Raw genomic sequence first — 27,202 nt, forward strand, 5'->3', positions numbered from 1 at the left:
AACATAAACACACTCATACTTTAATCCTAATAAACCCATTCTACGATCAATATGAGTGCACAAATCTAATAGGGGCACTACAGTAACTATTGGCTGTTTGTTTAGACCGCTTATTTCAGCTTTTTTTTTCTTTTTAAGATACATAATCTTCATAAACTATTCACAATAGATGTTGTCTGTATGCCAAAGTTCACTGTGCATGAAAAAAGAAAAAGAAAAATAATGCTCTATTTCATATCAGTGTATATAACACATCTGTATTTGTATACTTTGATGAGAGCACAGAAAAACTTGATCTAATTAGCCAGCTGGTCTGTAGCCAGCATTTTAGAAATCCCTGCAGCACACACAGGTATAAGAGAATGTTTACCGAGTCCAAGATTTAAATTAGAAATATCAAAAATGATATGTGATAGAGGAGGCACGGTGGTGTGGTGATTAACACTGTTGTCTCACAGCAAGAAGGCTGTGTTTAAAACCAGTTTGGGGTCTTTCTGTGCCTGTGTTAGTTCTCTCCAGGTACTGCTGCTTCTTCTATAATCCAAAGATAAGCATGGGGTTAGGTTAACAGGTAATTCTAATTTAAGTTAAATCCACACATATGGTTAAATTATTTAACCATATGCGTGGATGTGAGTGTGAATGGTCATTTGTCTCCATGTGTTAGCCCTGTATACCCTGCCTCACATCATGTGACAGCTGTGATAGGATCCAGATGCCCCACCCTGAACTCTGAAAGCAAATAATTTCACTGATTTAAAAAAAAAAAAAAAAAAAAAAAAACCAAAACAAATATATGACAAGTGCTTAAAATGTTTTGTGCAATTTTTTTATTTCATGAATAATAAATGTACTTACAGTTTGTATAAAAAAATATAGCAGGAGCTAAAGGCAAACAGCTGGCAAGAGGACACCAATACTTTATCATGCCAGGGGAAAGTAATATCACTCAAGTCATCTCTCAGTACCTGAGAGAAATAGAAGAACTAAACTTTGACAGGTAAAAGACCGTGTCTAGGAATGGGACAAGAAAAGATGTACTTTAGTATTCCTGCTGGCTACAACCAAAGGAATGCTATATTCTCCAGTTGGGTAACATTTCAAACTGCATATAATAGTTTCCCTCTGTTTAAAAAAAGAAAAAGAAAACTATAGAGGTAAGGAAGCTCTTAGAGGACTCTAGCTATATAGAAAGTGTAAGTTGCTACATGAAAATCAAGGAGCTTTATGGAGGCCATGTGTCTGTTTGAAACACTGAGGGACCAGAGCCACTCTGTGTACATCGTATTTGTGAGAATTTGAATGACAGACACCAGCCAAACTTTCACAGTGTCACTAAAGGCATTATTAGTTTAAAAAAAGTTTACAAATGAGCAACAGTTAGACCACTCAATGTCATTTTAAAATAAAGGCATTCCCTCTTAGTGCTGAACAAAAACTGTAATTCTCTGGAAGGACATACAGTACATTAGGTTGCATCACACATGTTTGCGCAGCTACCAGTTTCCCAATCAGTTTGTTGTAACCCCAGCAGACCCTCTCCTCTAAGCATTCTGCATCTCCTTGCCAATCTTGTAGCTCAGGATCTTGTTCCAGTCAATCTTGGTCCGGGTGACTGGGAGTTGGCGACGTAAGGCTTTGAATGTGGTGTCTGACATGGTCTGATAGTTCTCACTGATGGCCACCTGAAATGTTAAAATTAGCAGCATTAAAAAGTGTGCATGTGTGTTCTGCCCTGTCTCCCTATAATCATGGCAGATGGCTGCCTGCCTGGCTCTGCCAGAGGTATCCTCCTGTGAAAAAGGAGTTTTTCCTTGCCACTGTTGCAAAGCGCTTTGCTCCTAGGGGATTACCCGATGGTGAGTTTTGCCTTGCAGTATAAATCACCTTGAGGTGACTGTTGTTGTGATATACATATGTATAAACCTGAATTGAAAAGCATGTTTATAGTTAGAAAAGTGAACTTCTTTCTATATCTCAGTCAATAAATTAAACACAGTTAACGTTTAAAGTTACAGAGCTTGAATGTTTTGGCTAACAGGTGTGCTGACAGAGACAGCTACAGCCCGTTGCTGTCTGCTAGACGTCACCTCCACTAATTACAGTTTGTTTGTGCTGCTGGTGCCCTTTGAAGCTTTTTTTTTTAAAAGATGGGAAACAGTTGCCTAAACAGTGACGTTATGTATATATCCTGATACAGTCCTTGGAAATAGCTGTCAGTTCCAGTTAATAATAAACATGCGTTTTATTTTATTTTATTTTACAATGTTCACTCAACACCTGAAAATAGCTGTAATTATTTAATTAATGATTCTGATTTCCAACTATTTAACGGGACACCTTTTGTCACTTATTTTATAACACTATGGTGTAAATATATAAAAATCTTGCAATGGTCATTTGTCAGCCAAGAGTGCTTACAAAAATAATGCCATTAGTAGCTTCACTTACCAACTAGGAAATAAAAAAAAAAAAAAAGTGTGTTGCAATCAGTCTTCCCCTTTTAAAGATCACCTATTGTTCTTTGTACATATTTGCACAGCTTGTTGAGGATCTTAGCCAGTAGGAAGTACATTTTATACAACTTGCCACAGCTCTTCTGTGGCTTTATTATTATTTTTCTCTCAAATTTAGGCAATTCCCACATACCTGGTACTCATTTTCTGCATCTTCAATAATTTTTACTAACTCCTTTGCAGTCTGGCTCTCGTTCTGCCAAAAATAAACGTACATGAGTTAAACAGATCCAAATAAAATCAACATGTTCTTAAACTTTAGCCCACAGACATAGAGCAACACTTACAGACACAGTCAGTGATTTCTGTACATCTTTATGGCTGACCAGCTGTACATTTCCATCCTCATAATAATGTACCTGTGGTAAGGAGAGGAAATACAACATTGAGACAAAACTAATATCAAGAATATTCTTAAATTCCGGCAAATAAAAACTTAACATACCTGTATTTTCAAGACTCCGGCAACCTGTGCTGTAGGCTGTGAGACACTGAACTTCCACTCAGATCGGCAGCGACCGTTCCTGGGCAAGGAAAACGCAGAAGGCTATGCTTGAAAGACGATCCTAAATGCATCATTACGAATACACTACATCAACATAATTCTTTGGGAAAATCTGATAAGGACATTTAGAAAGAGATCATTATCCTTTCTCAACTTACCAGAAGTTTTTAGGCTCATATTGATGGCCCTCGATACAAGCGATAATGGTCTTCTGGCCATCAATTGTTTTCCCATAAACCTGAAACAAATAACCAGGAGTGGGTGACTTATTATGCTTAAACTCAACATGACAGCCATAGTGCAATGAGAGAGGGAGCGATCTTACGGTGGAGACTCCACTGGGGTAGTGCTCCTTGACATATGCTCTAATAGCAGAGTCACAAGCATCTCTCCATGAGCTGAGGGCTGCCTCGCCCTGATGGGGCTGAGGATCGCTGGCCTCCTTCCTCAGGTGGTCAAACTTGAAGGAGATCTTGTTGTGGGGGTCAAAGAAACGGCCATTACCCAGGTCTCCATGCTCTGTTATCAGAACCTGCAGGGGACCAGACAGAGAAACCTGCTGTTACCATGGGAATTCATTCAAGCATCCTACGATAAATTAAATTGTAGATTCAATAATAATAGTAACTTATTTGAATGCTTAGAAAAAAAAGAAAAGAAAAAAAAAAGAAGAAAAGGCCAAAACTTGCCGGATCTTCATATCCATCAATTTTGGCACGGGTGAACTGATCCATGTTGTACTGGGCAAAGGCACTATAACAAAAGACAATATAACCATAAGCTGCATCCATATCTATAACATTGTTGTTATTCTTAGACTCTAGAGTAGTGCTACGTGATCTGATACTTGGCCCTTTTTGACAATGTAAAGAATAGCAGATCTTAATGACATCATGGAGAACCACGTGTAGCAAACAACGTCTGAAATGCAGCAGTTACTACAGTCCGAAGCCTGATTAAGCTTTGGACTGCATAAGCATGTCATCTCATTATTTGGAACATTGACCATGTTCCAAATAATGGAGGAGAGTAGAGTAATAATTGGTTCCCTTTAAAAAAAGAAAAAAGAAAAGGAAAAGAAAAGAAAGAAGCTAAAGAAGGAAACTTACTGAGCTGCACCCTCTCTGAGGAGATTATCATTGTTGAGCAGGAGTCGCACATCTGAGAACAACAAGTAGTGGAAGATAACCATAAACACATTTTTCTTTGCACATGGATTGCAGTTAGTACACAAGGTGTAACCGGGGTTTACCGTTGAAAACTTCATTGAACTCTCCTGGAGGAGCATGCATCACAAAATTAGCTGCGATACGGACCTGGAAATAAATAAGATGTGTTGATGAGTACCACATCATCAATGGGAATCTGCACTTGATCTCTAAGAAACTTTGGTGTTATTTAGTCTTGCTACAGTATCCATTTTTATAAAGATACAGATATAGTAGGTGATTTATATGAACAGATTAAAACCTGCAAAATAACCACTAGAGTGAAGCAGAGAGTACTGGGCAAACTTTCTTGGCTGGTTAGCTCTATTTCTGCCACTCCTTAGATGGCAGTACATGTCACCCAAGGGCTTTTCTTAGCAGTCACCCAGTATGTATGTGCAAGCATGTGGTGTCAAAGCCCTAGAACGAAGTGACTGAGGCAGATACTATGCTCTCATAAAGTAATACTCAATGAGGACCACAAGTTGTACATTTATACCAGGCAGCTCATTGTAAAATCTGAAGTTAAGTTGTTCTCTATAGAGGTTACAAGTTCCCTTTTTTAAAATCACAAATTTGCCACCTTCACTGTATCCCTTTACTAAACCTATGACGTCACTATCACATTGTAGTATGATTTTGCCAGTGATGCTATCTGTCAGGCAGACAGGATTATTAAAGCCTTCAGGCTGCAGCTGGCACTGACCTACAATTGGGCTGTCCTGCTGAAAGGGCAGAGGGACATTACAATGAATAACCCAGTTTAAGAGTGGTGCAGGCATTGTGGCATTCAGAGCATACAGCACACTCTCAGGCTCAGACTCAGCTTCTCCATCGTGTAATTCAAACGCAAATGAACACACTATTTACGCAGACTCTTCAGACAAGTTCAAATGTATTATTTTAGTGTAGATATCACACCAACCTATTAATCTTATTTTGAAAGATTCACTGAAACAATACTTAAATAGTTAAGTTCCTGGCCAGATACCAGCTTCAGGAATGCAATGCGCTATTTTACAACATGTTGCAGCATGATACAGACAGCAACACCAGTCACTGCAAGGCTCAGTAACACTGCAGGGAGGCAGAAGACCTACCCTCCTTATGCGTTTCTAAACCAGGTCTTTAGTGCATAAAATACCCACAAACTTTAACGTCCTACGATATCAAAACCGGTTGAGGAAGCTAAACGTGAAAGTGAATAGGGTGTGGGTGGTGTTTTGCTATCGATGCTCTGTCATGATCCTTGGTGTAAATGCAGGAAGTAGCTGGACTTCCTTCGATTTAACAGTTGTCAACCACTGCAAAGTTAAGAGCAAAATCAGCAATCGACGTTAGCCGTACGCTGAATATGGCTTCTATTTAAAACGAGTAATTTAGTTAAGTTACTCTATGTATAAGAACGTAACAGCTTCAGCTCCGAGCTGTCAAATACAGCCCTGCCTAGGTTTAGCTAGCACCCAACAAACACCTACCATAGCCCTATTGGTAAATTCATACGCGACTTTAAAGATCCCTCCGAGGTCTGCAATTGTTCACGACAAAGGTTAGAGCTAAACCGTTGTTATTGTGAGGATTATTAATATAGCAATACCTTCTCTTCATCGCTGAGCTCTTCGAAATCTGCCATCTTGGCTCAATGAAGCGTTAACAAAGCGACGGTGGATGTTGCCAGGTATGTGGGACTGACTCCTCCCAACACAACGACCGCCCAGTCCAGGAAACCGTCTGCGCAAGCCGGTAAAACAACAACGTTCACGCTGCCGTGAGCACGAATGTGTAGATTTAGACGATAATTATAATCTTAGCATATCCTCATACATTTTGGAAATTAACATGAAGTACATTACATATTATAAAATGCCGAAATTCAGGGATTATAATGCTTTCGTTATTTTTACGTACAAACCGAGAGGACAACATCTCAACCTGGCAACCTTGCTACCTTCCAGTCATCTGAAGCCGCTAAGCTATACTGAGTCAAAATAGCGTGAACTAATTATTTTTATTAATTAAGCAAAACATTGCAAAAAAAGAGAGACCGGTTTAGAAAATAAAATACAATACAAATTACAACGCATATATGCAAATTATTATTTAATTCCCTTTATATCATTTGTTAGAGGGTTAAAAAAAATACTCCGTTTAAAAAAACGTATATTTTTCTGGTAATTGTTTTTAATGGCTCTAAAGGTCTGATTCGTTTTATTGATTCGAAGGGCATACTGCACGTATTTTATTTTTAGTCAATAGGTGGCGATATATAGGCTAAATGAAATGGTAGTTACATCCACACAAGGGGTAGAAGAAGATATCAGGGGCCAGTTGCCGTAAATTAAGTGAAGAAGAAGGGCAGCATTGTGAGCGGATAGTGGTTGATCGTGACGCTGGGTGGCTGAAAATTGACACGAAATAGACTTTGAAGGTAAGTACATTGTCGCCCTGTCGTTCTTGCTATAGCATTGCTTGCAGCGAACCGTGGATCGTAAAGCATTTGCAGGCGTAACTGTGAACCTATCTGTTTGGTTTTAACGTCCCTGGTTAAGGTAGCGTTAAGAAGCTAACCGCCGACATTAACCTAGCTCCATGTAGCTACTCCGTAACCAATAACGTCTCTCGGAATGGCGGTGTATGAGAGCATTGCTTTTAATGTTAACCGACTTAGTTTTATGAGCAGTGTAACGAGTCTATTTTTGGATTACATAGCTAGTGTTGTATCGTGTAAATCGGATACCGGAAAGCTTTGGCGAAGAGTCCCAATCGAAAGTAACATTACGAGCCGCGGTCGAATTTGTATTGCTAAAAAGGCGTTTGGTGAGAGGTGATACACTTGACTGGCATTTGAATGTGCTACTTTGCTTTGCTGGTCATTCAGTTATTTTGTTTAACCTTCATTTATACAGATGATCCAATTGAGATTATAATGTCTCATTTACAAACATGCTTCAAATTTTGTTTACTTATTTTTTCCCGTTAAATCAAGGCACGTGAAGTACTTACAGCTAATTGACTTTTTTGAGGTTTCTTAAAAATTATGTGTTTGTTCCTAGAAGCAGCTTATTTTTAATACTTACAATGACTTGTTGGTAATCATAGGACAGTGGCCAAACCGGTTTGAATTGAAGGCAATATTAAGTGAAGTAACTATTTTTACAACCAACGTAAGCAAAAGCGCATCTCAAACCTTGGTGCAGATGGGCTACAGCAACAGAAGACCACACCATTTGCCATGCCCGTCAGCTAAGAATGGGAAACTGAGACTACAGTTTACACAGGGTCACTAATATTGGTCAAGAAATAGATTAGTAAAACATTGCCTGGTTTGATTAGTCTGGTGTTCTGAATTTGCTGTAACTAACATATAAAAGTATGAAAATGGCCTGACATGTATCAGTGGTTCAGGCTGGTGTGACATTTTTGGCAGGATATTTTCTTGGCACGTTCTTTGATATCATCTGAACATTGTTTAGCCACCCGGACCTACCTGAGAACATCTCAAAACTAGTTTCTTGAACATGACAATGTTGTTGTTGACACTGTGCTCTTGGCCTCCACAATTACCAGATCTCAGTCCAATAGTGCACCTTTGGAATGTGGTGAATGATGAGGTTTGCATTGAGGATCTGCAGCTGACAAATCTACAGCAACGCAGTGATGTTATCATGTCAATATGAACCAAAATCTAGGAGGAATGTTTCCAGCAACTTGAATTTCTGCCATGGGAAATTGAGGCTGGTGTGGAGAGTTGTTATTGTGAATCAATTTATTCAATAATTTTCTGAAAGGCAGTTTGAGACTATATTTTAGAGCATTTCAGTTGATTACTTTCATAAGCTTATTGTGGTGTTTATCTTTTTTTTTTTTTTTTTTTTTTTTTTTTCAGACACACTAGTTCCTAAATTCAGTGGATGCTGAATCCAGGCCATCCAGGTTCAAGTTAAGGTATGTAAGGAGCTGCTTCCTGAAAGGTTTATGTAAATTCCTTCAAGCATAAATGCAATGAAACTCTCTGGTCTTTCTGCTGTATGTATCTTGAGACTGAAAAACCTCTTGCGGTTCTATTGTCCTTAAATAATTTTATATTGCGTTATCTAAGGCACATAAAACGCACATTTCTCCTAAGGACTTTTAAGAAAATTGCGCCGTTTTAGGTTTTGGCATTTTCAGAGTGACCGCAGGAACGTGATTTCATTTCAGCTAATCTGATTTTCTTCAAGACGGCGTTATTTCAAGAGAAGAGGACTGCATTTATTTCACAAAGGACTGTTGTGAGACCCAATGGGGCTTATTTTTCTCGGATGGTGTGACTTTAAATTTGCACCATGAACCTTCTTCTAAAATATTTCACTCGTCAACTATAACTAGAGTATATCTCACTCTGAATCCTGAACTTCAGACACCGGTGTCTGTCATTTCTCTCTCTCTCGCTATACAACCACCAAGGACCGTTTTGGATTTCGCTGGGGTACGGTGTCGAGAACTTTGCATTTTGGATCAAAAGAAGTGTGTTATTGAACATTACTTATTAAATTAAAAAAATAAAATAAATTTAAAGAGGGGAAACAATCAGTGGTATAGTCAGTCATTTTAAGTTTTTCTCTTTACACCACCGTGGGAATTGCGGCTTATTTTCTCCTACATTATTTGTGGAATTTTCATCACTGATTAGTCCTGCTTTTCTAGTGTGGTCTCATTTTCTTCTGCTGCCATTTCTTTGTGGAAAACTCATCTATTTTGCACTAATAATAAAGTCTGCACGCAGTGAAGATGAAAAGGGGCATTGCACATTTTACAAGAAGAAACCTTAATTCATTATGCACGTCTCAGTCAAATTCTGGCATAACTTGTGCCATTTAAACAGATTTAATGTATTTGTTTTTACACGTTCTAGTTTTCTTCTTCATTAAGCGCATATATCCAATAAACGATTATTTCAAACAAAATTTTATCCAAAATCCATTTTATGGGGAGATGAGAATATTTTCATTTCAGCACAAGCTACCATAAATCAACATTTATTAAAAAGGAAAAAAAATATCACTTGCAGTGCAACTTTTTTTCCTTTTGTGTATTAACCTGTTGCACAACAGGTTAATTAAATTAGAAAATTATAAATATATGTAAATATTTTGGAGTGGTTTATGATTTATCGGTACATTTCCAGTTTAATTTCGATTTGAAGATTGAACTCTTTTTGATGCTCTGTCTGACCTTTTATCCTTCCAAGGAATTTGATCTCTTAAGTGAACAAACCAAACCTGTTCAAGCATTTGAGACGCACGAAGATACAAACCGGTGAACTTGGGATCTAATCATGTCTCGCCGAAGGAGTCGCAGCCTATCACCAGGGCGCTATTCGCGCTCTTGCAGCAGTAATGATCCTAGAGATTTGGAGAGGAGGATTTTTGTTGGGAATTTGCCGACCTCCGACATGGAAAAGAAGGATTTGGAAGACCTGTTCAGCCCATACGGGAAGGTAGTCGGTCAGTAAACACAATGCAAGTTTTAATGACATGACGACAGTATGCATTAGGGAGGTTGTCCCTAAAAGTCGTGAAATATTTTTGACTAGTTAAAATTACAGACAAGTTCGCATGAAATACAAGAATGTTCTAATTTATATATTTAAAAGGGATTAAATGGGTATTTTGATCAAAAATGGCTCTTCAGAATTGTCCTAAGGTTGTGCACTTAAAATATTCCTCTTCCAGGCGTATCCATGTTTCGTGGGTTCGGATTTGTACAATTTGAACGCGTTGAGGAAGCCGAAGCTGCAAAGGCGGCCCAAAAAGGTCGAATATATAAAGGTTATAAAATAGGTAAGCCTTAACTGCAAGTGATGTGATTGTATGGCTGAAGGAGTTATTATTTGTGTTCCAAAAAAAACAAGCTAATGAAAGAATAAGGTCAGGTTATGTGCTAATAATAATAATAAAAAAAAAAAAAAAATTGAATGGCATAATTATTTGTCTGAATTTAGGAATAAAATGTATTTATTTTTTATTTATTTTTTTTAAATTACCCCTACGTTTAGAGTCTGATCAACCACGGACGCACGGTGCTTTTTTTTTTTTTTTTTTTTTTTTTTCCTTTTTTTTTTTTCCTTTCTCTCTCTCCTCCTCCTTTTCCTTTTTGAACTTGCAAATCAACAATAAAGGCAAACATGCATTTTTAAATTCTGGCAATGCTGTTGTGTACGATATTTCAACGCGGATTCAGATGTGTCACCTTTTTGGTTTGGGGAGTTTCTGAAGCCCAAATTTGAACTTGAAAATCTAATACATTCAAGCTCTGCTAGTTTCTTGCAAATTTTGACCCGGAGAAAAGACGTCCATCATTTTGGGTTCATCTCAAACTCAATTTGACAGATTGGGCGACAGAATCTTCTGCATTTTGAACTTCCGTCCTTTTTGGATTTTAAAATTTGGATCCTGGCACTCTGTTTCATTTGGACGGTGACGCAGCCACTTCCATTTTTTGCGTGAACATCATTAGCAGATCTCCATGTCACTGTTGTGTTCAACGTTTGGATTGATTTATTTTCAGATGTAAATATGGCAGTGGAGCGACGGCAAGCTAAACCTCAATCCCAGCAGAGCCCTCCACGAAGGTAAAGTAACGCGAAATGAGTGTGAAGAACTACCATCGCCACAGTTGTTGGTTTTTTAAAAAAAAAAGAAAAAAAAAAGGTATTTAACTATATCCTCACCTGTAATTTCCACCAGTGAAGAAGTTCGCTTTATGGATGCTACTGCACCATTAGACGGATTTGTTTATGCCGGATTCAGTATTTCAACCAAAGTTAAAAGTTTACTGATGTGTTGAAATAAAGAATAGAGACATATGGATGTAATTTAAGTGTCTTTGTCTCAAACATTCTTCACGTCGTGGCTCTTTTTCAGCACTGGTGTTCTTTGCGTGACGATAGGACTATCGTGTGTCACTTTCTCATGTTTCATATCCTGTAGGAAGGTCTATGCCTCACAACAATATTTTTATCATTAATATTTTACATTTTTAATTAGGCGTATGTATCTGATCTAAAGTTGAATAGTAGCAGTGTATAACATAAAACCGTTGCATCAGCTGATGTCTGCACAAAATACAAACCATGTTGACCTATCCTCAAAACCACAGCTGCAGGTTGTTAGTGGTCCAAACTCCATAGAGTACCTTTTGTATTTATATTTAAAAAAAAAAAATAATAATAATAATAATACAAAAAAGACCCCATAATTGCCAGTATGGTCTTGTATTTTTAGTTTAAGCTTTGTTATGTATTCCTTTAACCAGCTCAGCTCAGTGATCACCATACAGTTTATGACTGAGTACATGCTACAGAGCATCCTACACATCAGAGAAACTTATTTCAGAGGCAGCAGGTTATGGTCCAGCTCCACTGGTCACTGGGTTTCTGCATATTTAGATTTAGTTGCCTATTGTGAATTGTTAAGATAAGTAACTAAAGGTCAGTGTGAAAGTTTCTTTTAGACTTCCTCCATGTTGACTTGCTGTAAGTCTTGCATTTCATCTGATCCACTTAAGGGAAACTCTTCTCATCTTTCTATCTCGTCATATTGTAAGTAAAGTGTTTCACTGTACCTTGGACAGAATATGCAGGTTTTTTGTTTTTTGTTTTTTTTATTTTTTTAATAAATAAATTCTGTACAACACTTAGCTGCTGGAATTTTATATTACTTCAGTGTAAATAGAGTAAGTGTAACACTGCGTTATTTATTTTATTTTTTGTGGACCAGGGAAAATTTAAATGTTAGGGAATAGAAAAGTAGGCAGTGTATCATTGTGTGGCGATACAAATAATCGCTAAACGCGCTTCGTGTTTTGGTAGTTTTGTCTTATTTTGTTTGTGAACCGCTTCGGAGTTGAGCCTTTAATGAAAGTTACGTTTTACATGGTAATAAGCAAATGTTTGGTTAACCATACTATTTATTTGATGTATAAATTTATTTATTTTTTTTAACGAGAGAAACTGTCAAATCACAAGCGGTTAGGAAAATACTTTAATCTGACTCAAAACTGGTATGTCATGCTATTTCAGAATATTATATGATTTTACTTGAAACGTCTTTACTTGGTCTCTGGCATTCTTGCAACCTCATTTATAGTATGGAAGTTCAACTTCTGGAAGAATGAACAGCCTGTGAGCCTATTGCGCTGTATGTGCAAAATAAAACCACCTTCAAAAAGTTTGTTTTATTCAGAGCTGGATTTGTGGTCAAACATTAAATGTTCGGTTGGTAGTTGTGTGTTTGTAGATCACAGAACATTTTTGAAAACTTGCTGCTAAGAATTATCGGAATCACCTACCGGTTTGAATTCACGCAAGTGGTCTGAAGAAGAAGGAAAACAAAGGGGGGGGAAAAAAAAACTTTGTTTATTTGCGCCGTTACAAGTTTTACACTACCAGCCCATTGACCTGTCCTCATCCGCTAAGGACAGGCATTCCTGTTTTCTAATATTTCAAAGGCAGCTTCAACTCTTAACCTGCACTAATGGATAACATTTTTCTCAGGGCTCCTTACAGCACCTACGGGGACAGCAAAGAGCCCCGACCTCGGTCTCGCTCACCTGTTTATGGGCGTGACGGACGTGAGCCTCGGGACAGCCGTGATGGGAGGGACTCCCGGGAGCCTCGACCAGGTGGCCACTCTCGTGACCCTGATTACCGGTACCGTAGCTCAGAGAGCAGAGACAAGGACATCAGAGGTGACCCACGGGATTCTGCTTACAGGTGACTGACAAACCATCCACTGAGTCTTTAATGGTTAAGCTTTTTGTTTGAACCTGAAATTTTTCCCATACAGCAGAAGCGAGTATGACAGATACTACCGTAGTGGCAGTGGTGCAGAAGATTATTTCAGGAGGAAGGACGAGACCTACAGGGATCCTTATGGAGATCCCTGGAATGGACGTCGTGAGCCAGAAGGTATGTTGTCTTCAGTGTACAGGGTATAGTTTAGGACTGGTTGGTTTGAATACTCTGAATTTTAATAGATTTTTTTTTTTTCTCATGTTTGGGTTTAATTCTCATGATTTTCCTCTAATATCTTGACTTTTTTTTTTTTTTTGGTAATATTGGGTTTACAATTGAAAGCACTAAGAATATAAAGTACCAGGATTTCTGCATAATTAAATTCAAATGGATACAAATTTAAACGGACATTATTTTGAAATCACTCCCACCTCTCATTACCTGTAGAGGAGCGTCTACGACCAGAAGAACGCCGGCGTAATGAACTGTATCGGCAGTACTATGAAGAACTCCAGCGGCGTCATGACGCTGACCGTCCTGTCGACTGCTCTGTAATTGTTGTCAACAAAGCCCAAAAGTATGTCCACAGTCTGTTGTTTATAGGAAGAAAAACTGATACTGGACCAGAAACATCTCTAAATATTCAAAGTACATGGAATGTTTTCATTTCATACTGCTCGTGTGTGTGTGTGTGTGTGTGTGTGTGTGTGTGTGTGCTTGTGCTTGTGCTTCTGTACTTGTGCTTTAAAACCAACTGTAGGGAGTATGCTGAGACGGTTGGGCGGAAGGTCCGTGACTTGGGAATGGTGGTGGATTTGATCTTCCTCAACACAGAAGTGTCTCTAACTCAAGCACTGGAGGATGTAGGCCGAGCTCGTACTCCTTTTGCCATCATCATAACCCAACAACATCAGGTGCATCGCTCCTGCACTGTCAATATCCTGTTTGGCACACCTCAAGGTAATTCAGGATGACATTAACGTGTTTTTTGGAACGTTTCAGGTAATTCAGAAGTGTCAGAATCTTATTTTGTTTGGTTTCATTTCTTGCATTTATTCTTACAGAGCATCGAAACATGCCCATGCAGGACGCCATGATGCTGGTTGCCCACAACTATGACACCTACAAAATCGAAAACCGTGAAAAAGAACGTGAGGAGATAGCCAGAAAGGCTGCGAAGATGGCAGATGATGTGTTACTCAGAGAGCCTGACCGAGAGAGCCACCCCGTCTCCTTACTTACGAACATCACACTATTGGCTGAAAATAGGTAGCTGGTTTAAATCTTTATGCTTTTATACAAGTATCCTGAAACATGGAGACTTTACAATGAAATAACATGGCTTTGGGGAATGCAACATTTCATCAGTTAGTGATGGTGTGTTGTAGTAATCTACATGATATTTAGTTTCTCTGTATTGAAAGAATAATCTTGTTTTGTTGGGTAGATTTGTGACTCCAGACGAGTTGGACAGTCTGATTGCATACCTGAAGGACAAAAGAGCTCGGCTGGTACGAAGCACAGCAGATCCCCTTGCAGGTAATGCCACCTCCTTGGTTTAATTTTTTTCATTTACATGCACATAAAAATGAGAGGAACTGGTGGACTGGAAATGGTTATTGACGTTTCTGTTGAATACAATGATTTCTATAGAGAAGCAAATAACTGATATGTCTCCATACAGCTCCAGTCCATGTTGGGCCTCCTCCAGCAGTACATCATGAAGTTCCCTCTTCAGCTGCAGCACTCCCTCCATCTACTCACACACCCCCACAGTCGGGTCATCTCAGTCTGTCAGCGGGTTCAAGCACCTCGGCTAATCCCAGTCACCAGCAGGAGCTGCAGGCTAAAATCCTCAGTCTGTTCAACAGTGGCAGTGGGCAGTTAACAGGCACTACTGGCCTCCCCTCTGCACCCTCACAGTCACACTCATATGGATCTCTTGGCCAGTCTCCTTCCCAAAACCCATCCCGCCCACCAATGCCAGGTCCTCCTGCACCTGCATCTCAGGGGTACGCAAACCCTCCAGGCCGAATGCCAGTTGCCACCAGTATTCAGAGACCCCCCACCTCTGCTTCAGGCATCAATTTTGACAACCCGAGTGTCCAGAAAGCTCTGGACACACTCATTCAGAGTGGACCCTCTCTCAACCATCTGGTGAGTAGTGGGGCCTCTCAGCAGCAAGCCCCAAGACCAGCACCCAGCATGGGTCAGGCCCCACCTGTGTCTATGTACCCCCGACACTACTGAAAAGCTGTAGAACCCTGAATTTATTTTAATTTTATTTTTTTTCCCCTCCGATGCCATAAACTTTCCTGTGCAGTGAGTTTTCTTGCTTAGTATCAGTAGACTGTAGGGATGTTTTTGTAAAACCTTTTAATCTCTTTTCCTCCATTGTTCATAAAATGTGAAGACTTTTTTTTTTTTTTTTTGCAGCTGTTTGCCAGAAAATAATTATTCAGTCTCGCTATGAAGTACATTTTGCTTACAGATGGAATTCTCAGTTCTTTTCCAACTATTGTCTTATAGTTTTACAGTCTTTTAATTTGTAACATTGTTTTGTTTTTTCATGAACAAAACAAGACATAATTAAAAACTCGGACACAATTCCTGTAATAAAATGGTATTGGTTTATTGCATTTTGTGCTGACAAATCTATAAAATGGAACGGGTATCGCCAGAAGCCATAGAGATAAGCATTTGAAATGTAAGATAAAACTACTTTTTCCTCTTTATTTTTTCTTTTAAATGTACCATGAACCACAATAGAGAATAATACAGGTCTTTTTTTTATTTATTTTTTTTTGTTTTAGAATATTTAACTTGCACTGACACAAAAAAATAAACACCTCCACACTAACTGTATTTTATTTACACGTAGCCCCCTCCCACCCTCGCCCATGACCACCCCCCGCCCCCAGCAGGTACAAGTGCACATGTACACACAAACACACTCCCACAGAACTGAAAGGAACACACTACGGCTTTACCATAAGACCAGGTACGGTATCAAGGAAGTAGAGAACGGTTCAGAATGAAACAATGTTTCAATATTGTTGAATTAGATACAGCTGTGTCTTTGTTAAGAGAGTCCGTAGCAGAAAAACTCAAATCTCCAATACCTGAATCGTTCAAATGAAACTGGGCATTTGTTAAAGCTGAGTACTTGTGTATACCCCTTATTTAAACTGTACAGAAAAACAAAGTTTGTAATGACAGATTACATACTCTGCTCTTTCTTAGTCAAGACCAGCAACTTACTAACGCCCAGACACAGTCCTTTCACAAATGATGTTTTTAAGCCTTGTTTGAAGTAGCAATCACGGAAACTAGATGCGTGTTAGTTTTGAGCTTCAGAGATGCTGGTAGATGGATATACCTTTTGATAAAGCCGTAATTGGTTTATTGCACAAAATGCAATAAACCAATACCTGTGCCCTTCCCAAAATGCACAACTTGTCCTCTTAAGGTCATTTGAAAGCCTAAATAGCAAATCCGTTTTGGTAGTTGGAAATACTTCTAACAATACACTGAATAAAACCAAAACTGGTGACTGAAAAGAGGTACATCACCAGTTTTGGACAGGCAGCAGACTTACTGCTTTTTCAAACATTTAAAAATAAAAATTAGCAGGTGTCTCCTATAATACCTTGGCACGTCCAGTGTTCTTTGTTTTACCTTGTTGAAACAGTATTCTCAGGGGAGTGACATTTGCTACAAATTTTGATAAGAAGGTAAACAATTTGCACATGTCTTCATCTAATTCACTGGAGCACACATTTTCACACTCATTTATGTAGTTAACTGAAATATACTTTGGTAATCACTTCATCTCCAGCTATTAGACACAATGAGAGGACCATGTCAACAGATCTACCATAAAAAATAGAATCTCATACTAGAATAATATTCATCCTGGGATACAATGGGCCAGTGCTAAGGAAAAATATTCTACTACTACAAACAAAAGTGTCTGATATAAACAAAATACTTTTATACCACAAACACCCAATATATTTTCAAAACACCTTGTTCGGGGTAGTTGCATGCATGCACTGAGTTACACAACATAACCGGAGTGGGGCTCTGCTTGCACTGCATGAATAGCCGCTTGAGTTTTTCTCATCTGACTCCCAGAGAGATCGACTGTGTGAAATGTAAGTGCAGCTGTTGCATTACCTTCCATATCAGGCACATCTGATGCTTCTGTGAAGATAATATTGAGGGGGTAGGATCTTATTTCAGCTACAGACTGTGTGCCCCCCGTCTGCAATAATCTGGGATTAGTTTTGTACTTCTCTGTTGGTGTCTTAACACGACAGCCTCCTCAACCCAGTAACAGATGTGTTTCAGAGCCCTTAATATCCATTTTAGGATGGAGACTGGGTAATGATCACTGGCAAGTTTGCCTCATGCTACAGTTGTGCAGGTGAAAGATCTGATCTAAATCACGGATCAGTTCAGGGGGGAGAGGGACGTGCTGGTTTTTAAATCGACTATCGCACCTTGTCCAAGCAGAGCCTGTACCAGGTTTGGAAGCGCGAGTTTTATATTCTTTGATCATTTCTCAGAATTATACTGCAGTCACATTTAAAATACAGAGCTGGGGTGGATTTTCGTGGTTGGGATGGGGGAGACCAGGGAGCTGGGGCAGAAGGGCTGAGCAGTGGGGTTGAGGGGGAATTCTGGGAAGGCTCACCTCACAGATTGAGTGACAAGCACTAGAAATTTAACAGTTACTATTATTCTTTTAAAGAAGTTTGGCAAGGAAAAAAAGGAAAGAAAAAAGTGATGCATGCTAAAAATGTCCAAGAAAACGGTCAAATGATAAGATGTAACAAAATTAATAATCTGAACTGTTGCAGCTGGGAACCGCAGCAAGATGATGGGATTTCATGATATTTATTTATTCTTTTTAGTCTGAGCTGTCAGACCACCAGAGCTGGCTGTAAATACACTCTTGTGCCACCAGGGATCACTGTGGGACAGAGTCTGTGCAGAGCGGGCTGGCTCTTTTGCCATCCGACCCCTCTATCACAGAGTGCCCCTCAGTGTAAAGTGCTGTGCTGCCTCTGCCACATTTTGGTTAAACACTTTAGGTTTTTCTGGTCCAAAAGACCTGGTGACAAACACTCTAAAAATTTAAGAGACTGCTGACATCTCCAGTTATTTATATAAACTGAAATTATGACAAAATGGGAAAAAAATACCAATATGAGAACAATATTGCACATAATCTTACAAAACTCTAAGACTTTGCCCACAGTGATAGAACAGTGTACAACAAAAGACAACACTAGCAGATTACAGTGTCCTTGATTTGTGATATTCATATTTACAAAAATGTGAAATGACTATTCCCAAGGCTCGTCTATTTGCAAACTCAAAATCTTCTATCACATTACATAAGACTACTTGAGCGAGATTGAAATATAACGATTAACAATATAGTGAACTCATACTTTTTCCTATTTTGTTTTTGTTTTTTGTTTGAGTTTTTTGCAAAAAAAAAAACTTATTTTCAATGTTAAACCATGCTGCCGACTGTGCGGCAACACTCCTGAGTTCTCAAAATCGGAAACTCATTGAGAATGTTTGACACCTTTCTCCACCACTCCGACTCTGCACCTTAAAACATGTAAGTCATCACGATATAAAATCACTAAAACAAATATTGCCACATGGTACCATGCAAACAGCAATTATAAAACATTTATAATTCCATAACTAAATTTATTTCCAATAAACTTCTCCAATAAACATCAGATATCTTTTCTTTTGAATAAATTTAAAAGGCTCAGTTGATGCAGGCAATGTTGTAGAGACAATCCCAAAATAACCATGTTCTTCAAAAACAGGTGAGTGTCAAACAACCCCCTCCCCCCTTTTTTGTGACAAGCATAATAAATAAATTCTTCATCACTTGGCACAGAGAAATCTTTGAAACTAGGAGTGGGCTACTTGTCTTCAGGTGTCACAGGTAGGTGTGTTTAAAAGTCTCAAAACAAATATTCATGTTTTAATGTTTTGGCAATTCCACTCGGTTTCTTTAAAAGCGCTAAACAGAAAACGTGTTCCCCAAAAACTGGTTCGCTTTACTCAGGGGATTAAAAATAGTAATTTCGAGAGCACGTTTTAGAAAAGACAATAAAGGGTGACGGTTTTGCCCTCAGTTATAATATTGCATCAAGATATTCAGTATAGTTTTCTAATAAAACAGAAAGCTAACCCTGTCAAGAGATCACGGGCCAAATGTGTACAGGTACAGCCGTGTCTTGTTAGATAACCACCGCTACCACCGCTGATATGTATGTCTATACCCTTTTTACTATATCTTTAATGTTGATTTATCTCATCTCTATTTACAGTACAAATAAATCTATAGATACTAGCAGCATTCACAACATATGGTCCGACATTCAAGCAACACTAAAAACATTTAATACTGTTTGTAAATAGTTCTAGAAACTAATTTGTTTTGCTTCCCTATATCGTATATACTGTATATATATATTTTTATATATATATATGTTTATTTATATTTACTGTATATTTCTACTAGAAGTGCAAATGACCAAAAACAGTTTCTTTAAGAAAAGAAACAGGAGCAATCAAAGTAAAGTGACAGCTGTCCTTGGTCAGAGTGAGATGATTTTGGATTTTATAAGACTTACGAAATCTACATATACAAAATATATGTGTAAAAAAATAAATAACGTGATCACGCGAGTCCAGATTTCAACCATTGCACATTCCTTCAAAAATGCACTCTTCTTCAAACGTAAATATGATTTGTTCACAACCAATCAAATAGGATAGAAAATCTCACTGGAGAGTAGTCTACTGCATAGAGTTCATTCTTGTGGACAAAGTGAGTAGCTACAGAAGCCATTGTCCTCTCTATTTATTTAGGCTAGACCCTATAAACAAATAACCAATAGATGTTCAAAAACTCAACTGGGCAAGAGCAGATATCGACAACAGCTGGACGTTTTATGGAGGGCTGAACATGTATTCTTTAATTATCTATAGGGTGAAGTTCCAACTACAGTGTCATCACCATGCTAGTTTCCTGTAGACGCCTCCTTTTACCTTTTTTTTTTTAATGACACTTTGTTCTCTCTAACTTCAATTGTCAGAATTTTGTTTCCCACTTCTCTGAAAAAACTTTGATATGGCACATTTAATGTATTGAAGTTTGGCAAAACAGTGGCAGAGCTATGAATGCCAAGATGATATACAGCTATTTCATCAATATGTGTAAATTCAGTCTATAAACGTAAATACATATTTGCTCTCTACATGAAAAAATAACATTTAGTATTTTTTTTCTTAATGAACTTGATGAAATCATCAAAATTTCACTCGTCGCACAGTGGTGGACAGTGCAGGTGCAGTGCTTTGTCGAGGTTACAATGACGCTTATCATAGTGAAAGGAGCCTATGCCATCCAATAAATAAATCCAATAAATAAATAAATAACCTTTTTTTTAAAGCAGCTGTTTTAAGCTGTCTCTGTTTTTCCTTTCCATTAGAATCTTTTTAGTATGTCACAAAAATACTACACTCATACTGAACAACGTGTCAGAGCTTGTACATTATTTACAGTGATCCACACGAGAGGTCGAGGGGTGCTGGCGCTGATAATCTCCTCAGAGGGGGCTTTGTCATCTCTCCCCACTCTGCTGTCACACCAGGCTTCTGCTATTCACAGTTTAATTGTGGGTCAATCTCGACAAACTAAGCTAGCCTTGTATTTTTTGGCACTAACAGTGGCCACAGGGATGAACAGCCACTAAGAAATGAGCTGAAAGGAGTGTAGGTGATGGAATCAACAGAACGAGTGGAGCATCAATTTAAAGATAATACTGCAAGTCTGATCCACATGCCATTTCACTTTTTTCAAATGCCATTGTGAATTACTCATACATACGTCCTCTAGCAGGTGACACTGACTGTGGGTAGAAGTGTCTTTTGCCTTAAACGGTTATTCACATTGTAGACAGCAGGCTGGAACGCTGTGGGAAGTGTCCGATCACCACGAGGGAACCGAATAGACAATCCTACATTGATCTCATTTCAGCTGGCTCTCGATCTCTCCGTGGAGAAGCCGTGTCTATGCCACATTTGTGTTCGAACAGGGGAAAAAAATAAATAAAATCTACCTAGATTAAAACAAAGAGACACATACATGCATGTGTGCTCACACCTCAGCTAACAACCCATGCAGACCCCATCACCACCTCCTCCTGACCGAGTCACTGCGACTCAGTGCGAGTTTCTGTAGCAGACTTCAATCTTGCAAAGCAAAAAACGTCTCCAAGAACAAATGTTGATAGCATCTAATTCAGTCTAGAGCCTATACTATTTATAGCAGGTTTTTTGCCTGGAGTGAGAGTAGCTTAGTGTTTAATACTGCTTGTTGGTTTGCTGGGGTTGGAGCTGGCGGAGAGGTGCTGAAGCTGAGCTGGGTTATTTGGTTGAGTGTGAGAGGACTATGTCATAGAAATAAACTGTAAGAATGATATAATAATGGTGCAGCATTGATGAGAGGGTTTGGGTACGAGTGACACAGGAGCAGGGCTGAGAGAGGGGTGATAATGAGGGGAGGGGGTTTGCTCTTTCAGGAGTAGATAGTGATGACCTCGCGACCACCTCCACGGACTAGGAGGACTCGGTTCAGGCCCTCAGTGAGGACCTCAAGAAACTCCATATCTGGGAGAGAATGATTAAGGAAACAGCTCATACACTCACTTCACAATGTTCCCCTTTTGCTCTGTGATGCTCACTTTACACTTAATGACCTATAATGAGAAAATGAAACCTCGAAAACCTGAAACCAGGTTTTTCGGAGGTACAGTTTTACAGGCCTCGGGCATCTACACTTGGAACGTTTATCACTTTCTTCCTGGCATTTGTTTGGGTTCTGACGGACTGGATGGAAAGCATCTGTAAGCAGCTGTCTGTCTGTTTTGTAAAGAGAAGTCACAGATTTGTTCTGCAGCCACTAAAGCACCGTACTCGTGTTATATCATAGTTTGCTCCATATATTCATTGAGATGGGCTTTGAAAAAAACTGTCCAAAAGATGACTGTCGTCTTGCTTCTAAAAAGATTTTGGTGCTATTCAAAGAGTTCGCTTTTTGACTTGTCAGAGGAGCTTTTTCCTAATGCTGTCAGAGGGCTTTAAATGCAGTTTGACAAACTTCAAGTAAGTTGTCAGACTCGCTTCTGTCTAGCTGCTCGAACCCAAAAGGTCCAAATGATGAAGTGCTCATGACATTGTGGTCTTTCTGGCAGGTTCTTCCATCTGTAGAAAGGACTTCTGAAGCTCTGTTAGAGTGACTGCTGGGCTTTTTGTTATCTCCTGGTGTCTGGTACTAAGCTTGGCTGAATGATCAGATCTAGGTGGAGTGATTTCTGGCTTCTTCCATTTTCCTATTTTTGAATTTACAGTGCTACTGAAAATACCCAAAGCTTTTATACCCATTTCCTGACTTTTATGACAAAGGTCTACAAGCAGTTTCCTTGGACTTCATGGCTTAAATTGTTGTAAACAAAGCAAGGACACTGCCAGAAAAATATTTCATAATTAGGTTCATATACTGTAAAAAAACAAACAAAATAAAAACATAAAACATAAAACTAAAGCCTGAAAAAATTAGTTATAAAGTTCTCTGATTTCTGCAATAATGGTTTGTGCTTTGAAATCCTAATTAGATCTTTAGAGACCCATTAAACAGAATGTTTCTGATAACAAATTATTACTGTTCCTGAAATCAAGACAATTAACTTACTGACCCAAACCCTCTGTAGATTGCTTTAACACACAATTCAAATCTTTCACAAAGTTACATAGAGGCTCGGGGCCCAAACTCAATATGATTGTGTGTGGATTGATAAACAAAGTTTAACACAATCAGAATTTTATTTCAGAAGCATTTTATCATTTATATTTAAACATTTGAAGACTTAATTAGAATTTGAAACTGAACCTTTACAGATGTATAAAACACTGTCTTACACATCCATGACACAGTATTCTTATACACTCACTGGCCACTTTATTACTTACACTTTACTAGTAGGTAGGAACCCCTTTTTGCCTTCAGAGCTGCCTTAATTCTTTGTGCATAGATTCAGCTGAGACATTTCGCAGAGAGCTGTTCTGACATGATAGCATCACACAGTTGTTCGACCACATACTAAATGTTCTTTATTGGATTGATATCTGGTAACTCTGGAGGCCATCTGGGTACAGAGAACTCACTGACATGTTCGAGAACCCAGTTTGGGATATTTGAACTTTGTGACACGGTGTGTTATCCTGCTTGAAGATGAGTGCACTTTGGTCATAAAGGGACACACATGGTGAGCAACATTTAAGTGGTGTTCATTCGATACCAAGAGGCCAAAAGTGTACCAGGAAAATATTCTCCACACCATTAAACCACCATCATTTGGCCTGAAGTGGCCAAATTCTGACCCTATCAGCTGAATGTCGCAGCACATATCCAGACTCATCAGACAATCTTCTGTTGTTTCAGTGAGCCTTTGTGAACTATAGCCTCAGTTTTCTGTTCTTAGCTAACAGCAGTGGCATCTGTTGTGGTCTTCTGCCCATCTAACCATTCTCTTCTGACCTCTGACCTCAACAAGGTATTTTGGCCCAGAGATGTTTTCTGTTTTCCAGGCCATCGTCTGTAAACCCTAAAGATGGAAAGTCCCAGAAGATTGGCAGTGTCTGAAATACTCAGACTAGCCTATTTGGCAATAGACCAGCAATAGACCAGCCTAATTGGCACCAACAACCATGCTACATTTAAAATCACTTAAATCACTTATCATCCCCATTGCTCAGTATGAACATTAGCAGGCTGTCTTGACCATGTCTACATGGCTTAATGAAGCGATCTGCTGCCCTGTGACTGGCTGATTATATATTTGCAATAACAAGCAGCTAAACAAGTGTACATAACAAAGTAACTGGTGAATCTATATAAGCTCATATGCAAACTCATATATATGTTATATATTCTAATCTCTTTCTCACCAGTTAGCCGACATCCAAATGCAACTCCAAACTGTCAAAGCTGATTAGTTGTGTTTGGCACCTCTGTCACCTATATATTAGAGACTCCATTCAGTAAACCTACTGTTTGGGTAAAGGATACAGTTTTCATCACCTGTCCGGTTCCTGGGTGGCCCTGGCATGTTGAGGAGGACTAGCTTGGCCTCTGAAGACTTTTTAACAATGACCTCATTCAGCCGGAGAGCTGTATGCATACGTCGCACATTGGAATGGTTCCTGAGAATAGACAAAGTCACAGAGAGCAAGTCAAAATATATCCATGTTGATTAGCATCCAGACATTTTATTTTAAAGCGTATGACACAGAATTTTGTGATGCCAAGTGGAGACATGGGTGACATGGCGCTCAGTCACACATTTTTTTTTTTAAATGATTGTCATCTGCTCACGTGGTTGAGTTGAACGTTATAAAACATGAGTGGACTGAATGACGTTTATTGAGACTTCAGTACTTACAGGTTCTCCCACTCACTGCAGCATGGCAAAAGGAGAAATACACCATTATCAGTGCTAAACTGTTCATGTCTTTAGTGAAGTTCATTTCTCCCGCATGCAAGCCTAAATCTTATATTAGTAGCCATTTCTGGTGTTACAATAATTCGAAGAAAGCAAACAACACAATTAAGAGACTCAAGGCTCTGTTTTTCTTAGTAACCAGCGGGTAGTTCAGTTTTATAACAGCCAAAGGTTCCCTAAGCATTGGAAAATACTCACGGCTTCATATTGAAGATGTCTTTGATGCCCTCTGGTGTTGCTGCTCCAGGCGGCTTGGCTGGCTCGCCGTCACACTTCTCAGTCCAGGTCATTTGGACCTGCTCCCCTGGGCTCTGAGCCCCCTCTCCAGGGGTCAGCGGAGTGGCTGGGGTTGCAGGGCTGGCCGGGGTGGTATTGTCATGGATGAGCTGAACCTGGGCAGGGGGGGACACAGGGGAAGAGGCCGACTTTGACTATGAGACGAGAGGATAAGTGGACGGATGTGGATTTACATGTACATTACATGGAAGGTTGAAAGAGTCACAATTGAGGTGGAAATGTAGGAATGCAGGTAAAGTCACAGAGAGCCACAGTGTTAGAGAAAGGGAGAGGAAGGAGAAGTGTGATTAGGGAGCCTTATGCTGCTTTATTTATATTAAAGGCTATTAAATTATTCAAATGTTCTTCAAAGGAAAATACTATGAGATACTATAAGATCAATTCAACGGAAAACTGAAAATACCAGAAAGGGAATCCATCTTTTTTGCTGCAGTCAAATGATTCTAGATGATTCTTTTGATTAATATTTGGAAAATAAAACAAAATACTTTCTTGCTTTCTTGCAAAGGGCTAGATAAAATGCTTGATACCTTTATCACTCACATATTTTTATGATAAACATGACCCTAAGCTAAAGGTTGCTTCCTTTCCTTTGTATATAAAACCATTCCTTTAGTTTTATATACAAGCACTATAAAGGTATTATTCAAAATCTCAAACTGCCCCTTTAAGACATGGACAGTTGAATGCTTCAATGCTGCTGTTCTTTGATTACCTATAGTCTGCATTTCACTGTTTAAATAATAAAAATCTTAACACACTAGGGTGCTTTTTAAAAATTTTAAAAAAATTCTGTGACCAAAACAAACGTTATACTCCAAACTGAGATCAGCGCTGCTGGAGAAGTTGATCCTACCTCTTCCTCGGGCTTCTCCTCCTTGCTGCCAGCAGGTGGGTCTTCAGTCACACTCAGTTGGGTTGTTACAGCAGCCGGGTTCTTACGCCGGATAGACCCACGGGATGAATCAGTGATGCTCTGGATCTGTGGAGACACAAATGAAGGGGCAACATGAAAAAAGTGATTTGAGCTTCTTTTTTCATATATATATATATACACATATATATATATTAGGGGTGCAACAATACACAAAATTCACGGTTCGGTTCGATACTTTGGTGTCACGGTTTGATATTTTTTCGATACAAAAAAAATGTTCATGCCTTTTTAATTTGTCATTTATTAAATTTTCACGGCACATTCCGCACCACATCTCTGTGCGTTCATCATTTGTTTGAAGCCAGCTCACCTCCTGCAACTACTTTTCCGAGAATACGTGCTTCTTTTGTGGTTCGGGCTCCTTCTGACATTTCTTTGGAGGTGGAGGAACATCACAGCAATTGCTTAAAGGAGCTTCTTCGACATCTTTAAGAGTTCTAAACAAATGTCTGTCCTCCTCCTGAAAATCTTATGTATGCAAACACGCGTTGCAACTTCTTATCTTGTGCCCGTTTTTTATTTTGACAGCGAATGCGCACCTGCGGACCACGTGCAGCCCTGGTTATTTCGCTTGTCATATTGCAGCCACAGAAATTCTTTTGTCCATGAAACCATAAAGCTGCACTTTCTTTTTGCCTTATAGTCTGATTTGTCATAACTTTTCCGTTTTGTGGTAAGCTTTTCTTTGGCTGTCATTTCTTCACCCTGACCTGTCTTATTTGGCTCAACAGAACTAAAATATTGTGGCGAGCTCAGACAAGGAGGAGACGGAGGTATCGTTTGGTCTTGCTTCCCATGAGCTAGCCAGGGAGCACAGCCGTTTATTGACATCTGCAGAAGAACACTGCCGCTAGCTAACTGCTCAGCGCGGCAACAGCACAGCAACAACAACAACAACACACAGGGCGCCCTCTGACCACGGAAGGACACACCGTCGCAGCGAGAGGGCGTCACCCGTCACTATGGCAACATAAACAAAACATAACTGTACAAACAGAACCCTGAACAGCCCTGACCCGCTACAATATATATCCTGCTGCTTTTACACACGCACTCACATAAGCTCAGCGATTCTCTGCGCGATCAACCTCTCACATGTTTAAGCTTGCTGCGGGAGATTTCACTTGTCATGTTTGCATAGTAAGCTAACGATTGATAAGACGATGTCACAGGCATTGATGCGCAAATTATCATCACTCACCAATCAGTGCTGTCGCTCTCTATACACAGTTCCCGGGATTGCAAAGTGAAACAAGTGAAAGCAAAAAACAAGCGCAAATTCAAACTCGATTTCAATATGTCACATATTGGCAGTGGCTCACCGATGCCAATGACATAATTACCCAGCTACATTTCC

General features: G+C 39.2%; 3 protein-coding genes across 13 annotated transcripts in view; 1 reads left to right on the forward strand and 2 right to left on the reverse strand.

Annotated features, from left to right (window-relative positions):
- Positions 1–813: 813 nt before the first annotated feature.
- Positions 814–7,410, reverse strand: LOC146710203 (F-actin-capping protein subunit alpha-1). 2 transcript variants are annotated; one of them, XM_085457553.1, is made up of 10 exons: positions 7,307–7,410; positions 4,274–4,337; positions 4,131–4,182; positions 3,711–3,774; positions 3,347–3,553; positions 3,180–3,259; positions 2,962–3,040; positions 2,804–2,875; positions 2,650–2,712; positions 814–1,685 (listed from the first exon to the last, which is right to left on the reverse strand). In XM_085457553.1, the coding sequence occupies exons 2-10, from the start codon at positions 4,311–4,313 to the stop codon at positions 1,545–1,547; spliced, it is 798 nt and encodes a 265-aa protein (XP_085313679.1). In that variant the 5' UTR covers positions 4,314–4,337; positions 7,307–7,410; the 3' UTR covers positions 814–1,544. The 2 variants fall into 2 exon arrangements, with proteins under 2 accessions (XP_085313679.1, XP_085313678.1); XM_085457552.1 differs by lacking the exon at positions 7,307–7,410 and adding an exon at positions 5,827–5,933.
- On the forward strand, positions 5,983–16,938 carry ncoa5 (nuclear receptor coactivator 5). Of its 6 annotated transcripts, none has more exons than XM_085457539.1 (12): positions 5,983–6,657; positions 8,116–8,174; positions 9,460–9,715; positions 9,944–10,051; positions 10,779–10,842; positions 12,766–12,984; positions 13,058–13,179; positions 13,453–13,582; positions 13,763–13,965; positions 14,070–14,274; positions 14,453–14,544; positions 14,690–16,938. In XM_085457539.1, the coding sequence occupies exons 3-12, from the start codon at positions 9,547–9,549 to the stop codon at positions 15,253–15,255; spliced, it is 1,878 nt and encodes a 625-aa protein (XP_085313665.1). In that variant the 5' UTR covers positions 5,983–6,657; positions 8,116–8,174; positions 9,460–9,546; the 3' UTR covers positions 15,256–16,938. The 6 variants fall into 6 exon arrangements, with proteins under 6 accessions (XP_085313665.1, XP_085313668.1, XP_085313669.1 ...); XM_085457542.1 differs by having other exon boundaries at positions 13,766–13,965; XM_085457543.1 differs by having other exon boundaries at positions 13,061–13,179.
- Positions 16,939–20,070: 3,132 nt separating this feature from the next.
- Positions 20,071–27,202, reverse strand: part of slc12a5a (solute carrier family 12 member 5a) — a 192,934-nt gene continuing 185,802 nt past the window's right edge. For 2 of the 5 annotated variants that reach the window (XM_085457532.1, XM_085457536.1), the window contains exons 22-26: positions 25,765–25,890; positions 24,810–25,042; positions 24,552–24,566; positions 24,179–24,312; positions 20,071–21,720 (exon numbers count right to left, since the gene is read on the reverse strand). In XM_085457532.1, coding sequence (XP_085313658.1) covers positions 21,629–21,720; positions 24,179–24,312; positions 24,552–24,566; positions 24,810–25,042; positions 25,765–25,890 — 600 coding nt within the window. In that variant the 3' untranslated portion in view covers positions 20,071–21,628. The remainder of the gene's footprint in view (positions 21,721–24,178; positions 24,313–24,551; positions 24,567–24,809; positions 25,043–25,764; positions 25,891–27,202) is intronic. The other 3 variants (XM_085457534.1, XM_085457533.1, XM_085457535.1) reach the window with 3 other exon arrangements.

This window comes from Copadichromis virginalis, linkage group LG5 (assembly GCF_057382275.1).
Source record: "Copadichromis virginalis isolate Kocher_CV1m ecotype Utaka linkage group LG5, C_Virginalis_male_GT1.1, whole genome shotgun sequence".
NCBI classification, from domain to species: Eukaryota; Metazoa; Chordata; class Actinopteri; order Cichliformes; family Cichlidae; genus Copadichromis; species Copadichromis virginalis.